The 16,120-nt window shown below is 41.4% G+C and overlaps 1 protein-coding gene across 5 annotated transcripts in view; it reads right to left on the bottom strand.

The window, feature by feature from the left end:
• LOC130912005 (protocadherin-9) overlaps positions 1–16,120 on the bottom strand; it is a 284,657-nt gene that overhangs the window by 222,991 nt on the left and 45,546 nt on the right. The window contains exon 3 of one of the 5 annotated variants that reach the window (XM_057829759.1): positions 12,573–13,213. The exons of the other annotated variants lie outside the window; for them this stretch is intronic. Coding sequence (XP_057685742.1) covers positions 13,124–13,213 — 90 coding nt within the window. The 3' untranslated portion in view covers positions 12,573–13,123. Of the gene's footprint in view, positions 1–12,572; positions 13,214–16,120 lie in introns of those variants that run through there. 5 annotated transcript variants of the gene reach the window in all.

The following is a 16,120-nucleotide window of genomic DNA, read 5'->3' as shown; positions in this document are numbered from 1 at the left end:
TGCAGGGAGGCATACCGCTTATTGGACAACATCAGTGTTAAATCAATCAACTGGTTCAATGCTTCGTGGTGGTTCATTTGCTAAATAGCGTTATCAAGTGGTCTTGAAGCTCTAAATCTAAATAAAAGTCAGCTAGGATATCCTCTTGCTAAACCCACGTGACAATTAATTAAAAGTAATAAAGAAAATTAAATGATGACAAATATCAAGGGGGATGATAATACACACATAATCAGCACCATCAGTTTTGATTACAGTTCTTGCAAATGCTTACTTAATTTGGTGCGTATGCTAAAGCCGTCTAAATAAAGTAGAAGAATACATGTGTAACAAATATTACAAATGCTGGCACATTCAGAATCTAGAAGTGTGACGCATTGCTTGATGCACATCCTCTGCAGTGCTACAAAGTATGCATGGCTCACAGCAGTGCAGTGAGAGCCAAGTCCACTGATTTACCATGTCAACTTCTCTAATTCACCGTGTTCCCCAATGTTGGCCAGACAATCCATGAAGACGGCTTCAAACCAGCCACATTAACAGAACTGGCAGTTGGGGGTCTGCCCACTCCGTCACTGGCTATGACACACCTGCCAATCAAATGCAAATACCACAAGACACAAGCTCATAAGCGCTTGTTCTGCTGTTCTTGCCAGAATGATGTATAAGTTTCTGTCAATGTTACAACCTACATTCAAAAGTTGATTTGCTGTCAACTTTCAGCCGCTGTATCCAACTTCAAAAGGAAAATGAATATATTTGCTCTCCTTCAGACACATTAATGTTTTTTTCTAGTATATTTACTTAACAGTTTTGAGGCTGGGTGGTAATTAGCCTAAAATGTGCTATAATTTTACTTTTCATCAAATACAAATACTGAATGTAAATGTAAGAAAGTTAAGGCCAAAAGTGCAAATGGTGGCAAAATCTGGCTGATTCCTGATTTACATTTGCGTAAAATGTATTACATTTTTTTTTTTTTTTTTTTTAAGGGACTAGGAAAGTGCTTACAATAGTAGGAGAATACATGTATAGCCAGATTTGGCAGGAAAATCCAACATTTAAAGGTTGCTACTTCCAGAGTTCATAACTGGGGACAGGGTGCCCAAATGATAGATTTAAACTGGTCAGAGAATGGGCACATCTAGAAAAAGCTGCACACCATAACGAACTTTCCGTATATTGGAGAATGTTCTTCCATGCAATGAAGCCCTTGAATCATTTAAAAAATAATCAATATATTGGACACACAGTAGTGGATGAATGGTTAGCACATAATGAGATAAAGAGTTCTAATATGCTTGACTGTGTAGGTTTTTTCCAGGTTTCCTCCCTCGTGCCTCAAAAATGCATGTTAGGTAGACTGAACAATCCCAATACTTTAGTTGTTTGTCTCTGTGCCCTGTAATTGGCTGACAATCAGTTCAGGGTGTACTTTTCCTCCTGCCATTACTCAGCTGAGATATCCTCCAATGGGTCACTGGGGTGAAGGAGCCTAACTGATGAAATTGTTGATTTAATTCATGAAATTATAGGATCCATTTACAATAATTATACATATTTGATTCCCCCACTGACTGGCACTGCTATGGAGGAGTTCTCCTCCATTTTCAGTGAGCCGCGAGATGATTCATTTACCTCAGAGTTGTTTTTTAGCATCATTTACCTGTTGAAATCTGCATGGAGTCAGTTCTTTACAAATGTACTTTGAGCCCTTCCAAGTTTGTTCTCGGGAGAAAAAAATTGTGTTTCCATGCACCCAGACATGTAAAGACTGTCATTGCTAGACTAGTGCAAGGCATTTAAAGGGAATGAGAGGAGCTGCCCTGATAGGCAATGACCAAAGTCAGATCTAAACCTTCCCGCTATGGCAGACACCGTGAGATTGGCTGATCTGCGCATGTCTTAAAAATGTGGCACACAGTTATACCAGCGCACCAGATTTACACCGTTGACGAAATTAACACAATCATTTTAGTGATGATGGGCCTATCGAATTCCAGAAGACGTAACATGGCAAAAATCCACTCATGTCACTGTAAATCCTGGAGCACACCACCTTCAGGAAACCCAACATTTCTTGAATTTCTGTGGAAAACTAAAGTACCCTGAAAATCCACCCCAGACGAAGGCCAGAGCCTAAATACTCACCCACAACCTCAGGGGGGAGACATACACGATGATGAAATCTCAGTCTCCCTAGCTGATTCTTTACTCCAGTGTGTATACTTCAGTCAGCGCAGCATGCACTCATGTTGACTTAATAGGCCTTTATGGGCAACAGAGGGGCTGAATGGACTTCATTTACACATCCTATAAAAGTGTAATGAGCATCTGAATATGCAAAATCATATGAAGGAAGAACAATCAGATCGTTCTCATACATTTACGCATAGTACTTGATGTTGGCATCTGCTGGTTTAGTAATTGGGTCTTTTTTTATTGGCAATTAAAATGAAAAGCAAGACGATATTGGAGGCATGGTATGAGGACACAAAAACAAGCTGTGTCTTGTCACACAGGCAAGACTAACGTCATTAGGGCTGTGGATCCTAAGTAGGGACAAGTTCGCCATGTTAGGTATTGCTCCAGCAGACAACTCCAGAATCAGATGTTGAATTAATATTCAACAATAATGCATCTTTTTTTGTGGGTACCAATTTTTTTAGAATCGCCACATCACATCAATATACATAATGTATATGTAAGAACTCCTCAACTGAATTAAGAAATAAAATTCAAGACTTCAATTTACTAACTTTAACAGCATTAACAAATTAGTTTATGGAAGGATACATCTCTAGGGTACTATAATCACTAGAGGAAATGTATTACATACCTTACCTAAAAGGCCAAATACTGTACTTAGTCCAATAGTAGGCTTACTTATGTTTACAGTACAGACATTAACCAACTAATTCAGAATGAAAGAAATGATTGTAACAGTATGATCCTTGAATTAGAAATAGAACATACAGTATATGACAATTTACTGAAATGGAAACGGCTCGGTAGTCCAACAACTGTCCTCATGAAATGAAATATTGGTTGCTCTCATAGAGACGAGGGGATCATTAGAATGGTTTTACAACATTTCAAGTAATAACAATGTTATTTTATTTTTTAATAGTAAAGATGCTGTATGTCACATAACATACAATGATTGACTATTTCCCCCTGAATACATGAATATTGTAATTGAGGCTCTTAAGGTTCATTAAAAAATAATTTTAATGAGTAGTTATCAATGAATCTGTCTGGTGTCACCCGTTCTGTCTGTGTTTGATGGTGCTCAAAATTATTGGAGACTTGGCAGTAAAACCAATGACATTAAAGTTAATGCCAGAACATTACTCAGACAATGTGCAAGAAAATAACCACCATGACAGTTTAGCAGGAAAAGGTCAGAATGGAAATGACTGTTCACTCATTATGCAGCTCCTGAGGCAACTTTTTACTGTCACTCGTTAATTAGTGTCAAGGCAGGAATCATCAACTTTTGACTCGTGTGACAGCTCAATTGGTTTCATTCAAGATGGGAGATCAGAAGTTAAAATATTGTTTTCCATTCATCCAAATAAATGAAAGATTGTCATATGTTACATAACATGAATGAAATAGAATCACAATAATAATATGATGTGACATAAGATATATTTTTATATTGGCTAAAATAAAAAATAAAATAAAATAAAACAATGTGGAAATCGTTCCAAAACTGGAAAAAAAATATATAAAAAGAATAGTGCAAAAATAAATACTCAGTCATGATTCCAGTTAAATAACCATTCCCTGATTTGAAAATAGGGCTGCAGCTATCAAATATTTTAGTAATCGAGTAATCGACTGAAAATTCTATCGATTAATTGAGTAATCGGATATATATATATATATATTTTTTTTTTTAAAGTAAAGAACAATTATAAATATACATGAGAAAAAAAGACATTTAATCCAATTTTGAACCATTTTCAGTCAATCAATGTCTTTATTTTCAATGTACATTGTTGAAAACAGCCAACAATTGCATCTCAGATGTGACTAGAAAAAAAAATGGACTGATTTCACTCAAAAAACTTCTAGCTCTTATAAAAAAAAACATATTTCTTACCTAAAAATGTAATTACGCTTGATAACACACATTAATGGAAAGCTATGTGTTTTTCCCACGTGTTTGAATTTCCATTTGAGTCAAGCTATTTTTAAGTTGAGGTTAAGTTTTAAAATAATCTAACCTGTAAGTACTGATAGGATTTTGAGTTTTTGCAGTGTTTAAAATAAATGTACGATACCTGCTGTATTGGAGCCCATTAGGGACCAGTGCTACTTGGTGTTTTATGCAGCAATGACTACTGAGCTAAAACAGACAGTTAGCCTTATTATGTTTTAATTTTGAACCCTCATCACTCTACAGCACTGTGTTTTTACAGATTAAATAAAGCCTGTATGTAAGACACGTTAGGCACGCATCGAAAGTGGTCATAAATAGAAACCTAACCCTCCGAAGGGCTAACGTTACGTGAGAGAGTGACAGTAACCTTATATTTCTTAGCGCTGAGAAGTCTACTGCCTAAAGATGGCGGCTGTTTACTAACGCTGCCCAGAAGCAGCCGAGTCTGTCATTTCGCATCTAGTTCTAAATGCATGCGATATCTTTGAGACGCATCGGCCACTATCTGCTACAACACTAGCATCATGCGGGCGTAGTTTTGTGCAACGTCGGCGTCGTTTGTAGCGGCTGTCGGCTGCAGTAAGGTTTTTCTTTTTTTTTTTTTTTTGCTTCTTCCTCTACGCACCTGACGTCAGCGCGTTGTCCCGCATTAAAAGCAGTCGGGGCAAAACGTGATGCTTAGAGCTGGCAAAATTAAACCATTCCTCGAGGTGAATAAAATTATTCGGATAAGTTTTTAAACTCGAGTTACTCGAGTTGCTCAAGTATTCGTTTCAGCTCTATTTGAAAATATTTATTACACTTCAAAAATTGTTAGTAAAGCTCCATTTATTAGTTCCGACTCTGTACATTCGCCAAAACCTTCCTAGTAGGAATCAATGATAAATTCTTTTTTTTCTGTTTTGGTTTGTCTTCTTTTCCTGTTATGTCAGTTATTGGTTTAGGTGCGCATTACCTCTTCTGCTCTCTGGATTAAGGGAGAACCGACTCTGATTTTTTTATATATATATATATATATATTTTTTTTTTTTACACAAAGTATTTGCAGTCTGACTGCGGGCACCAAACTGTGATGCACATACTATGACAGGACAAATACAAATATGGTTACACTCTTAGTATACAGTGCCTTGCAAAAGTATTCGGCCCCCTTGAACCTTGCAACCTCTCGCCACATTTCAGGCTTCAAACATAAAGATATAAAATTTTAATTTTTTGTCAAGAATCAACAACAAGTGGGACACAATCGTGAAGTGGAACAAAATTTATTGGATAATTTAAACTTTTTTAATAAATAAAAAACTGAAAAGTGGGGCGTGCAATATTATTCGGCCCCCTTGCGTTAATACTTTGTAGCGCCACCTTTTGCTACAATTACAGCTGCAAGTCGCTTGGGGTATGTTTCTATCAGTTTTGCACATCAAGAGACTGACATTCTTGCCCATTCTTCCTTGCAAAACAGCTCGAGCTCAGTGAGGTTGGATGGAGAGTGTTTGTGAACAGCAGTCTTCAGCTCTTTCCACAGATTCTCGATTGGATTCAGGTCTGGACTTTGACTTGGCCATTCTAACACCTGGATGCGTTTATTTTTGAACCATTCCATTGTAGATTTGGCTTTATGTTTTGGATCATTGTCCTGTTGGAAGATAAATCTCCGTCCCAGTCTCAGGTCTTGTGCAGATACCAACAGGTTTTCTTCCAGAATGTTCCTGTATTTGGCTGCATCCATCTTCCCGTCAATTTTAACCATCTTCCCTGTCCCTGCTGAAGAAAAGCAGGCCCAAACCATGATGCTGCCACCACCATGTTTGACAGTGGGGATGGTGTGTTCAGGGTGATGAGCTGTGTTGCTTTTACGCCAAACATATCGTTTTGCATTGTGGCCAAAAAGTTCAATTTTGCTTTCATCTGACCAGAGCACCTTCTTCCACATGTTTGGTGTGTCTCCCAGGTGGCTTGTGACAAACTTTAAACGAGACTTTTTATGGATATCTTTGAGAAATGGCTTTCTTCTTGCCACTCTTCCATAAAGGCCAGATTTGTGCAGTGTACGACTGATTGTTGTCCTATGGACAGACTCTCCCGCCTCAGCTGTAGATCTCTGCAGTTCATCCAGAGTGATCATGGGCCTCTTGGCTGCATCTCTGATCAGTTTTCTCCTTGTCTGAGAAGAAAGTTTGGAAGGACGGCCGGGTCTTGGTAGATTTGCACTGGTCTGATGCTCCTTCCATTTCAATATGATGGCTTGCACAGTGCTCCTTGAGATGTTTAAAGCTTGGGAAATCTTTTTGTATCCAAATCCGGCTTTAAACTTCTCCACAACAGTATCTCGAACCTGCCTGGTGTGTTCCTTGGTTTTCATAATGCTCTCTGCACTTTAAACAGAACCCTGAGACTATCACAGAGCAGGTGCATTTATACAGAGACTTGATTACACACAGGTGGATTCTATTTATCATCATCGGTCATTTAGGACAACATTGGATCATTCAGAGATCCTCACTGAACTTCTGGAGTGAGTTTGCTGCACTGAAAGTAAAGGGGCCGAATAATATTGCACGCCCCACTTTTCAGTTATTTATTTGTTAAAAAAGTTTAAATTATCCAATAAATGTTGTTCCACTTCACGATTGTGTCCCACTTGTTGTTGATTCTTGACAAAAAAATTAAATTTCATATCTTTATGTTTGAAGCCTGAAATGTGGCGAAAGGTTGCAAGATTCAAGGGGGCCGAATACTTTTGCAAGGCACTGTATATACCGTGTGCTCACTGCCCAGTACCTTGGAGCTTGATTGGCATTTGCCATAGACTACCAGAATTGGTACATACTGTATATTACTGCCGCCATATGCTCTTCACCATTGAGAGCACGTTCAATCTGACCACATGCGACAGACAGTAAAAGGGTCAGGAAATACCGTGGAGAATGTTATGCTCCCAGCAACATCATTCAGCATGACCGGTTTGGTGGTGGGTCAGTGATGGCCTTGGAAGCAATATCCCTGGATGGTGGCATACCAACTTGCTCAATGGAAAAAAAAAACAACACACCATAGTAAAGAAGCTGATACAGCCTGCAGCATTAGACATGGTCTCGGTCATGCTGGATGATAAAAGTGCTGCAAAAATTAAAACTGTCCCTCTGTCCAAAGACACAGTCGTTTTTGTTTTATTATTATTGTCATTATATTGTCAAATTGTTTGGCATATCGTGCTCTGAGTTAATGTTGCTAATCAATTTGAATGTTTTTTTTTTTTTCTTAAATTTTATTTTTCAGTATCAACTGTTAAAAATGTACTTTAAGTGTATATTTACAGTTTGGATGACTTTTTTTTTTTTTTTTTTTTTTTTTTTTTAATTCAGACAAATTGATGCCCTTTGTCTTTTGTGTTCCAAACAAAAATAATGTTAATAAAGTTATACTTTATTGTAAATTCATCTATATTACTTTTTTTTCTTTAATATTATTTAGGAAACAATAATATTCAGAGATGTACTTATAACAATTTTATAGTCAAATGATACTATTTACAGTGGCGGCAGAAAGTTGGGTGAGGGGGGCATGTAACAGAAAATAATTCAGAAGCACTAAGTTAAATAATGGCACCCTGACTGCTATTAGGTATCAGGATGTAATACTTGGACCCATTGTCAGAACCAGTGCTGGTGCAGTGGGAAATTGGTTCATTCTAGTCCATGCCAATACCTGACCTCATGTTGCTAGAGTATGCAGGCGGATCCTGGAAGATATAGGAATTGATACCATTAACTGGCCCCCAAGTTCACCTAATCCTATACCCAATAGAATACCTTATGACCTTATGACATTATGTTTAGGTCTATCCGGGGCCACCAGCTTATTCCTCAAACTGCCCTGGAGCTCAGTGATGCCGTGGTCCAGATCTGGGAGGTAATCTCCCAGGTCACCATCAGTCACCTCATCAGAAGCATGCCCCGACATTATCAGGCATGCATACAAGCACGTGGGGGCCACGCAAACTACTGAGAATCATTTTGAGTTGCTACAATGGCATTTTGGCAAAATGCAGCAGTTTGTTACATCATTTTTTTTAACTTTCATTTTAGGGGGGGGGGTGATTGTCCCCCTTTATAGGGTGATTAGTTTATATTTATATTTATATCAAATTATGTGGCATCAATTGTTACAAATGCATCACCTATTTATTATTAAGAAACTCATTCAAGATCATTTTAATCTCCCCCTCCCCCTGTTTAGATATGTGTTTTTGAAGTCTTTGTCCATTTTTTTTATCAGTATAGTTATATACTGTATGTACAGCAAAGGTAATGAAATGAATTTTACACGCAACTAAGCAAACTCCTTGAGTAGGAAACGTGTAGCATTCCTGTTGTTAAAAAACAATTAGATCTTTTGAGTCTGTTTTCGTCTGTACTAAATCCTTCTTGTTGACTCTCCAAATTAAACATCAGATGTGAGACACGAGGCCCAAAAGGTCCCACTACAGCTACATTTACCTCATCTTGACTTGCCTCAAAGCAACGAACTCACTTCCCTATTCTTGAAGTGACAACACCTCATCATTTGTCTCAGCCCCCACCCCCCTTCTCATTGTTGATCTTCTTCACTATGTTATGTGCATCCACTTTGCATCTGACTCCCAACTTATGACTCACTCGTGTCTGTGCTCAGCTTTGAATGTGCAGGGACACAATTGAATTAGCAGCACTGCATAGTTTAAAAAAATCATACTTGAACATATTGTATCTAACATTGAAATTCAATCAGTTGCACCTTGAACCTCTTGGGTTTTCATGTTGCACTTGTTAAAATGCCCCATTTACTAAAATCTTACAAGACACATTGGCCATTGTGTGGGTTGGGTGTTTGGTTATCTTGTTTGGGTGGGGTCTGTCAATGTGTCTTAGTAGTATCTGTATTCATCCGAAATACTGTATACTGTGACACAGTCAAACTGCTTTTGTTATCTTAGTATTGAAATCATCATAGATGCGTATTATTAGGAGGATGTAACATTTCAACAGGAACGTACAAATACCGTAAAAACAGTAGTTTTCCTAATGTACCTGTTGGTGGGTGAAATATGTTGTGGTAAATAATGTTCTTTTCGAAACAACATCGAGCACTGTAATTATCTGGTACTATCAGGTGCTTGCAACATCATCTCCCCCCTGCTCCTTCGCCAGTTTATTTTAAAGTTGTGTGGGAGTAGCCCGATAAGAGTACGAAAGTAACCAAAACACAGAAGGGCAATAATATACATTTAAAGAGCACTAGTTGAGCATAAGAAGAAAAGAAAATTTAATTACGTTCTGCAGAATTGTAGCAAATCAGTCTGACTAACAGACAGAAGGTCAAACTATCAACTCCTTGGACAGAAATCATGACGTGCAGTATGCAGAATGTCTCTGAAATATCCATTTGTCAGGGTTTTATATATATAGAAGTTATACATAGAAGTGGTGCTCTTACAACTTTAAATCATTCTATTCATTCCAGTTTTGCAGGCCTGATGCCTCGAGGCAGAGAGACGCATTGCAGATAGAAAGGACCATTATCATACTGAAAACTATAGTCACAAGCCTGTTCACTAAATGTAGGATTTTTCTCCAAAGAAACATTAGTTAATAGTTCTGATTTGATAAAAGGGATAGGAGGTATGAATAATAACTAGGTCAATTCAACATTCAATATATATGTTTGGATGTATGTTCAAGCGCATGTGACAAAAATACAGTATGTTAGATCAAACATTATTTCTTGGCAGCATTCGTGAAACTAATTCCAAATGTGTCATTTTCCACACTTTGTAGATTTTCCAGTACGCCTCATGTGACACATTGAGACTTTGGTGAAAATTGAATTTAAAAATCAATTTGTGAAAATCTAATAAGCAAATTAAAAGTTTGCAGTGCAAAAAAAAAAAGTGCTCACAGAGCTTTTCTTTGTTTTGAATCTGGGTCAGGAAATGCTAGGTTAAGAGTTGTGGCGTCAACTCAGTAAAGATTCGATCACTTCATTCAGAGTTTATCAGTCAAATATGGTGCTGTGGCCTGAAATAGAGTTTGGCACGACCTAGCACGTAAACCCAATTTGGGAGAACGACTCTTTGACATGCAACTGGAGATTCAGAGAATAGTGATTACCTGAATGTGCCGGTTCTTTGTTTCGAAATCGGCATTAACTTTGCTTAAAAGTCTGGCAATATGTCATTTTTAAGCTGAAATGAGCTCATACTTTATAGTTGTATAGCTATCAGTGCTTCAGTTACTCCAACAAAGTGTACTAAGGCAATAAATTCACCAACCACTTTATTAGGCACACCTGTCCAACTGCTGGTTAAAATAACTTTCTAATCAACCAGTCACATGGCAGCAAATCAAGGGGTTTAGGCATGTAGACATGGTCAAGACGATCTGCTACCTTTCAAACTGGACATCAGAATAGGAAAAAAAATGATTTAAGTGACTGAACGTGGCATGGTTATTTTTCAGTAACTGCTGATCTGGGGTTTTCACGCACAACCATTTCTAGGTTTTACAGAGAATCATCTGAAAAAGATCCAGTTAGCGGCAGTTTTGTGGGGTGAAAAAGTATTGTTGATGCCAGAGGTAAGAGAAGAATGGCCAGACTGTTTAAAACTGATAGTGTTAGGTTTTGTGTTTGTTTTCTCCTAGTGTGACTTGTCCCTGTGATTGCCCATTGCTTTCACCTGTGTGTGTTCTCCCAGTGTATCCTGCAATCTGCATCCACCTGTGTTACCCAGCTGTTCCTCGTTGTCTCGTTACCCCTTGTCTGCGTGTGTGTATATAAAGACCCAGTTTCTTGTCACTCCTTGTTGCGTCATTGTCTATGTCTATGTCTTTGCCAAAGTCAAGACCTGTCCAAGCCCTCGTGTACCAGTCCCTCCGTTTAAGTAAGTTTTGGTTTGAACATTGCCTTTTTGATCCCCAGTCCTTTTGGTTGTAATTTGTGCTTTTGGTTAGTTGTTATTAAAACGTGTTTTGAGTTCTCCTCCAGCTGCCTTGCTGCTTTTTGTTTCCCTGCAATTGGGTCCACACCACCTGCCTTCCCGCGTTTCCCTGACAGAATGACGCAACCACTAGTGGGCCCAGCGGGAAATATCCACCACCGGCGTGCTCGCCGGCGGCTTTCTGCCCGTTCCCCCGATTTTGTGTTCCCTCGGCACATATTTTTGGACTCAGATTCTGATTCAGACCCTGATTTTGATTTCACAGCCTCTGTTTCCTCTGATCATTTTTCTTTCTACCCCCCTACCTCTGTGTCCCGTTCGGAGCTCATGGCCAGAGACTCCTACCTGGGGTCCCGTTGGGCCATCTATCGGGGACCCCCCCGGGGTGGTCTGCGGGGTCGCCCAGGCTCATTGCGGCCTAATGAGACTGTTCTGCCACCTGAAGGCACTCGCCAGAAGCCTCGGCGTGGTCGTCAACGCCAACGGCATGCTGCGGTGCCGACGTCGTGGCTTCCCAAAGCTACCATGCCAACGTCCCGGCCTCCCGCCCCGACATCCCAGTCTCCTGCGCCGATGTCCAAGGTGCCCGTCCCTCCGCCTCGTCGCCAAGTCCCCGTCCCGGCACCTCGCCATCTGGCCTCCATTCCGGTGCCCAAGTCGACTCCACGCATTCCCGTCCCGGCGCCTCGCCGTCTGGCCTCCATTCCAGTGCCCGAGTCGACTCCACGCATTCCCGTGCCAGCGCCGACCCCCCGCAATCAAGTGCCCGTGCCGACTCCCCGCAGTCAAGTGCCCGCGCCGATTCCCCGCAGTCAAGTGCCCGCGCCGACTCCCCGCAGTCAAGTGCCCGCGCCGACTCCCCGCAGTCAAGTGCCCGCGCCGACTCCCCGCAGTCAAGTGCCCGCGCCGACTCCCCGCAGTCTTGTGCCCGCGCCGACCGCTCCTGTTTACTCCTGCGACTCCGCTGCTGACCCGCCAGAAGACTCCTGCGACTCCGCTGCTGTCCCGCCAGAAGACTCCTGCGACTCCGCTGCTGTCCCGCCAGCAGACTCCTGCGACTCCGCTGCTGTCACGCCGCCAGCAGACGACGACGACTCTGCTGCTGTCACGCCGCCAGCAGGCGACGACGACTCCGCTGCTGTCACGCCGCCAACAGACGACGACGACTCCGCTGCTGTCACGCCAGCAGCAGACGACGACGACGACTCCGCTGCTGGCACGCCAGCAGCAGACGACGACGACTCCGCTGCTGTCACGCCGCCAACAGACGACGACGACTCCGCTGCTGTCACGCCAGCAGCAGACGACGACGACTCCGCTGCTGGCATGCCAGCAGCAGACGACGACGACTCCGCTGCTGTCACGCCAGCAGCAGACGACGACGACTCTGCTGCTGTCACGCCAGCAGCAGACGACTACGCCTCAGTTCCTGGTCCGCCCAACGTCTGGCACCCCGGGCGCCCTCCCGATCGACCCGTGCGGTCGGCCCATGTCTGGCGACCAGTTCGCCCGCCTGACTAACTCTGATGGGCTGACGTTGCTCCCTCCTCCGGGCCCTCTTTCTGCCCGCCATGTTTAGGTCTTTGTGTTTTCTAGGGGACGTCTGGAATCCGTCCCTTGAGGGGGGGGTACTGTTAGGTTTTGTGTTTGTTTTCTCCTAGTGTGACTTGTCCCTGTGATTGCCCATTGCTTTCACCTGTGTGTGTTCTCCCAGTGTATCCTGCAATCTGCATCCACCTGTGTTACCCAACTGTTCCTCGTTGTCTCGTTACCCCTTGTCCCCTTGTGTGCATATAAAGACCCAGTTTCTTGTCACTCCTTGTTGCGTCATTGTCTATGTCTATGTCTTTGCCAAAGTCAAGACCTGTCCAAGCCCTCGTGTACCAGTCCCTTCATTTAAATAAGTTTTGGTTTGAACATTGCCTTTTTGATCCCCAGTCCTTTTGGTTGTACTTTGTACTTTTGGTTAGTTGTTATTAAAACGTGTTTTGAGTTCTCCTCCACCTGCCTTGCTGCTTTTTGTTTCCCTGCAATTGGGTCCACACCACCTGCCTTCCCGCATTTCCCTGACAGATAGAAAGACAACAGTAACACAAATAAGCACTCATTACAAAAAAAACATTCAAGAGAGTATACCTACAACAGCAGAAGACCACAATACTCTACAGTTCACTGTCAGCTAAGAACAGGCAATTGAGGATTCACTTCACAGAGGCTGTCCAAAATTGAACAATAGAAATTTGGAAAAAATGTAGGCTGGTCTTATGAGTCTCGATTTCTGCAGTGAAGTTCAGATGTTAGGGTCAGAATTTGATGTCAACAACATGAACATGTGGATCCATCCTGCCTTGTATTAACTGTTCAGGCTTCCGGTGGTACAATGGTGTGGGAGATATTTTCTTGGCACACTTTGGGGCTCCTTCATACCAATTAAGCATTGTGGCAATGCCACATCCTACCTGAGTATTGTTCCTGACCATGATCATCCTTCTATGACCACAGAGTATGCATCTTCTGATGGCTACATTCATGTCATAAAGCTTAAACCATCTCAAACTGGTTTCCTCAACATGACAATGAGTTCACTGTACTCAAATGACCTCTACAGTCACCAGATCTCAGTTCCAAAAGAGTGGAACGGAAGATTGTCATCCTTGTCATCCGACAAATTTGCAGCAACAGTGTGATGTGCACATGTCAATATGGACCAAACTCTTCAAGGAATGCTTACAGTGCCTTGTTGAATCTCTACCACAAAGGATTCAGGCACTTCTGAAGTCAAAAGCGGCCTAACTAGGTAATGGCAAGATGTACCTAATAAAGTTACTGGTGCGGGTTTACACACTCTGGGTTTGAAAAAACAGATTACTGGACAACAAGATTACTGCTATCTGCTGTGATTCACTGCAATAGACATTCTTGACCATGGAAATCAGAGAGATGGAAATGAATGAATTTTGTGTGTTTTATTGTGTTCATTTATTAGGGCCCGAGCACTAAGCGTGTGAAGGCCCTATTGTTTTGCAAATGATTATTATTATTACAGTTTCTTCCAAATTTTGAGGCCTGAACATGCACAAAAACTCCCCAAAATTTGCACATACATGTGGCTTCGCAAAAAATTGAATAATTTTGCAACATTGCGAAAAAATGTAACAAAATGGCTCAGTGGAGCCCCCTTGAAAATTTCAAAAAGGCCTCTCCATTTAGGATTTTTCAACGTAGAGCAATTAACTTTGGGGAGTCGATACTTTGTGCAAAACTGCTCCAAAAAGTCTCTTGCACCTATTTTCCAAACACAACAGGAAATCCGGTATTTAGGATTGAATGCGAAATTTTTACTGATTTACAGCAGGGGTCTCCAAACCAGTCCTCGAGGGCCGCTGTGGGTCCTGGTTTTTGTTCATACCGATCAAGGACAGACCTTTTAACCAATGTGGTTTGTACTAAATCAAGCAGCACCTGACTGCAATCAACTGAATACACTTATAAAACACCAGATTGGTGAAAAGGTGTGGTCTTGTTTTGTTGGGAGAGAAATCCTGCACCCACTGCAGCCCTATGTGGAATAGTTTGGAGACCACTGATTTACAAGGTGTACATTTGAGACCTTTTCGCCAAGGGAGTTGGTTGGATCTTCTTCAAAATTGGTGAGACTGTTCAAGAGACATATGAGATCTCAGGTTTTTAAAATGGTGCGTTTTCATTCATGGGTCTGACCTGGGTGTGGTGCCAATATCAGCCATTTTTTGGCAAAACGACAAATTCAGTAAATGTCTAATAACTCTTTGACACAATGTTCAATCTTTTTCATATCTGGCATGTAAATGAGGTAACCCAGCCTTAACACGAGTGCATTGAAATATTACCCATTATGCCTAGCGCCTCCTAGTGGGAACAAGAAATGCCTTTTTTTACGAGACAAGCTCCTCCTCCAAGGGAAAAAAACCTATTGACCTTAAACCTGCATCAGGGGAGCCTTAAGACATGTGTTCAGGTGCCTGAAGAAAAATATTGAGGTGTGGTTGAAGCAGAAGGGTCCAACAGGAAAGTAAAAATGACTGACAACATTTTGTCTCGCCAAAAATTTTGAATAGTCATAACTCGGCAGATATACAACATATCTGTGCCAAACTTCCCGTGCTTTTGGAGAGTCATACCCTGAAGGGTCGTGTAGGGGTCATTTGCATCAACCTTACAGCGCAAACTAGTGGCGACAGAAAGGGGTTTTAGAAAAGGCCTCTCCTATTAGGTTTTTTCAACACAGATCAATGAAATTTAGGGAGTTGATACCTTATGCAAAACTGCTCCAAAAAGTTTCTTGCACCAATATTCCAAATCCAACAGGAAATCGGGTATTTTGGATCGAAAGTGAAATTGTAATCGAGTTATAGTACAGTTTACATTTAGAGGCCTGAACATGCATGAAAACTGACCAAATTTTGCAGATACATTCGGTTTTGCGTAAATTTCAACACGAAAGTGATAATGACTGTCACCATTTTGTCTCTCCACACATTTTGAACAGTCATAACTTGGTATATATACAAGATATCTGCTCCAAACTTCACGTACTTGTTGAGAGTCTTACCCTGAAGAGTCCAGTAGTGGTTATTTGCATCAACTCTGTAGCGCCAACTAGTGGCAGCAGAATTTGGGGCCTTTTATGCTCGAAAACTCCCCACAATTTCCCATCCCAAAAAGAGGCGTGTTTCAAGCATGTTCTCTTTCGATAATTAGGGGGGGGGGGCGATCTGCCACCACCCGACCTGCATGCCGTCCGAGTTTGCGTGATGTCCGAGTTGCGCCATACTGCGAGGGACTGTTCAGTCTTGCTTGCAGGCCTAGTTAAATTTATTTCACTGTCAATTAGAATATCAGAAATTATAGATTGAATAACGTGTTTCTTCTTTAAAAGAATGTCAGATGATTTTTTGCAAGACAATCAGACACCCACCACATGATCCTTGGAT

Source organism: Corythoichthys intestinalis, chromosome 1, assembly GCF_030265065.1.
Source record: "Corythoichthys intestinalis isolate RoL2023-P3 chromosome 1, ASM3026506v1, whole genome shotgun sequence".
Classification (NCBI taxonomy): Eukaryota; Metazoa; Chordata; class Actinopteri; order Syngnathiformes; family Syngnathidae; genus Corythoichthys; species Corythoichthys intestinalis.
Note: the sequence above shows the minus strand (reverse complement) of the source record. Positions and strands in the feature narration are given on the sequence as shown.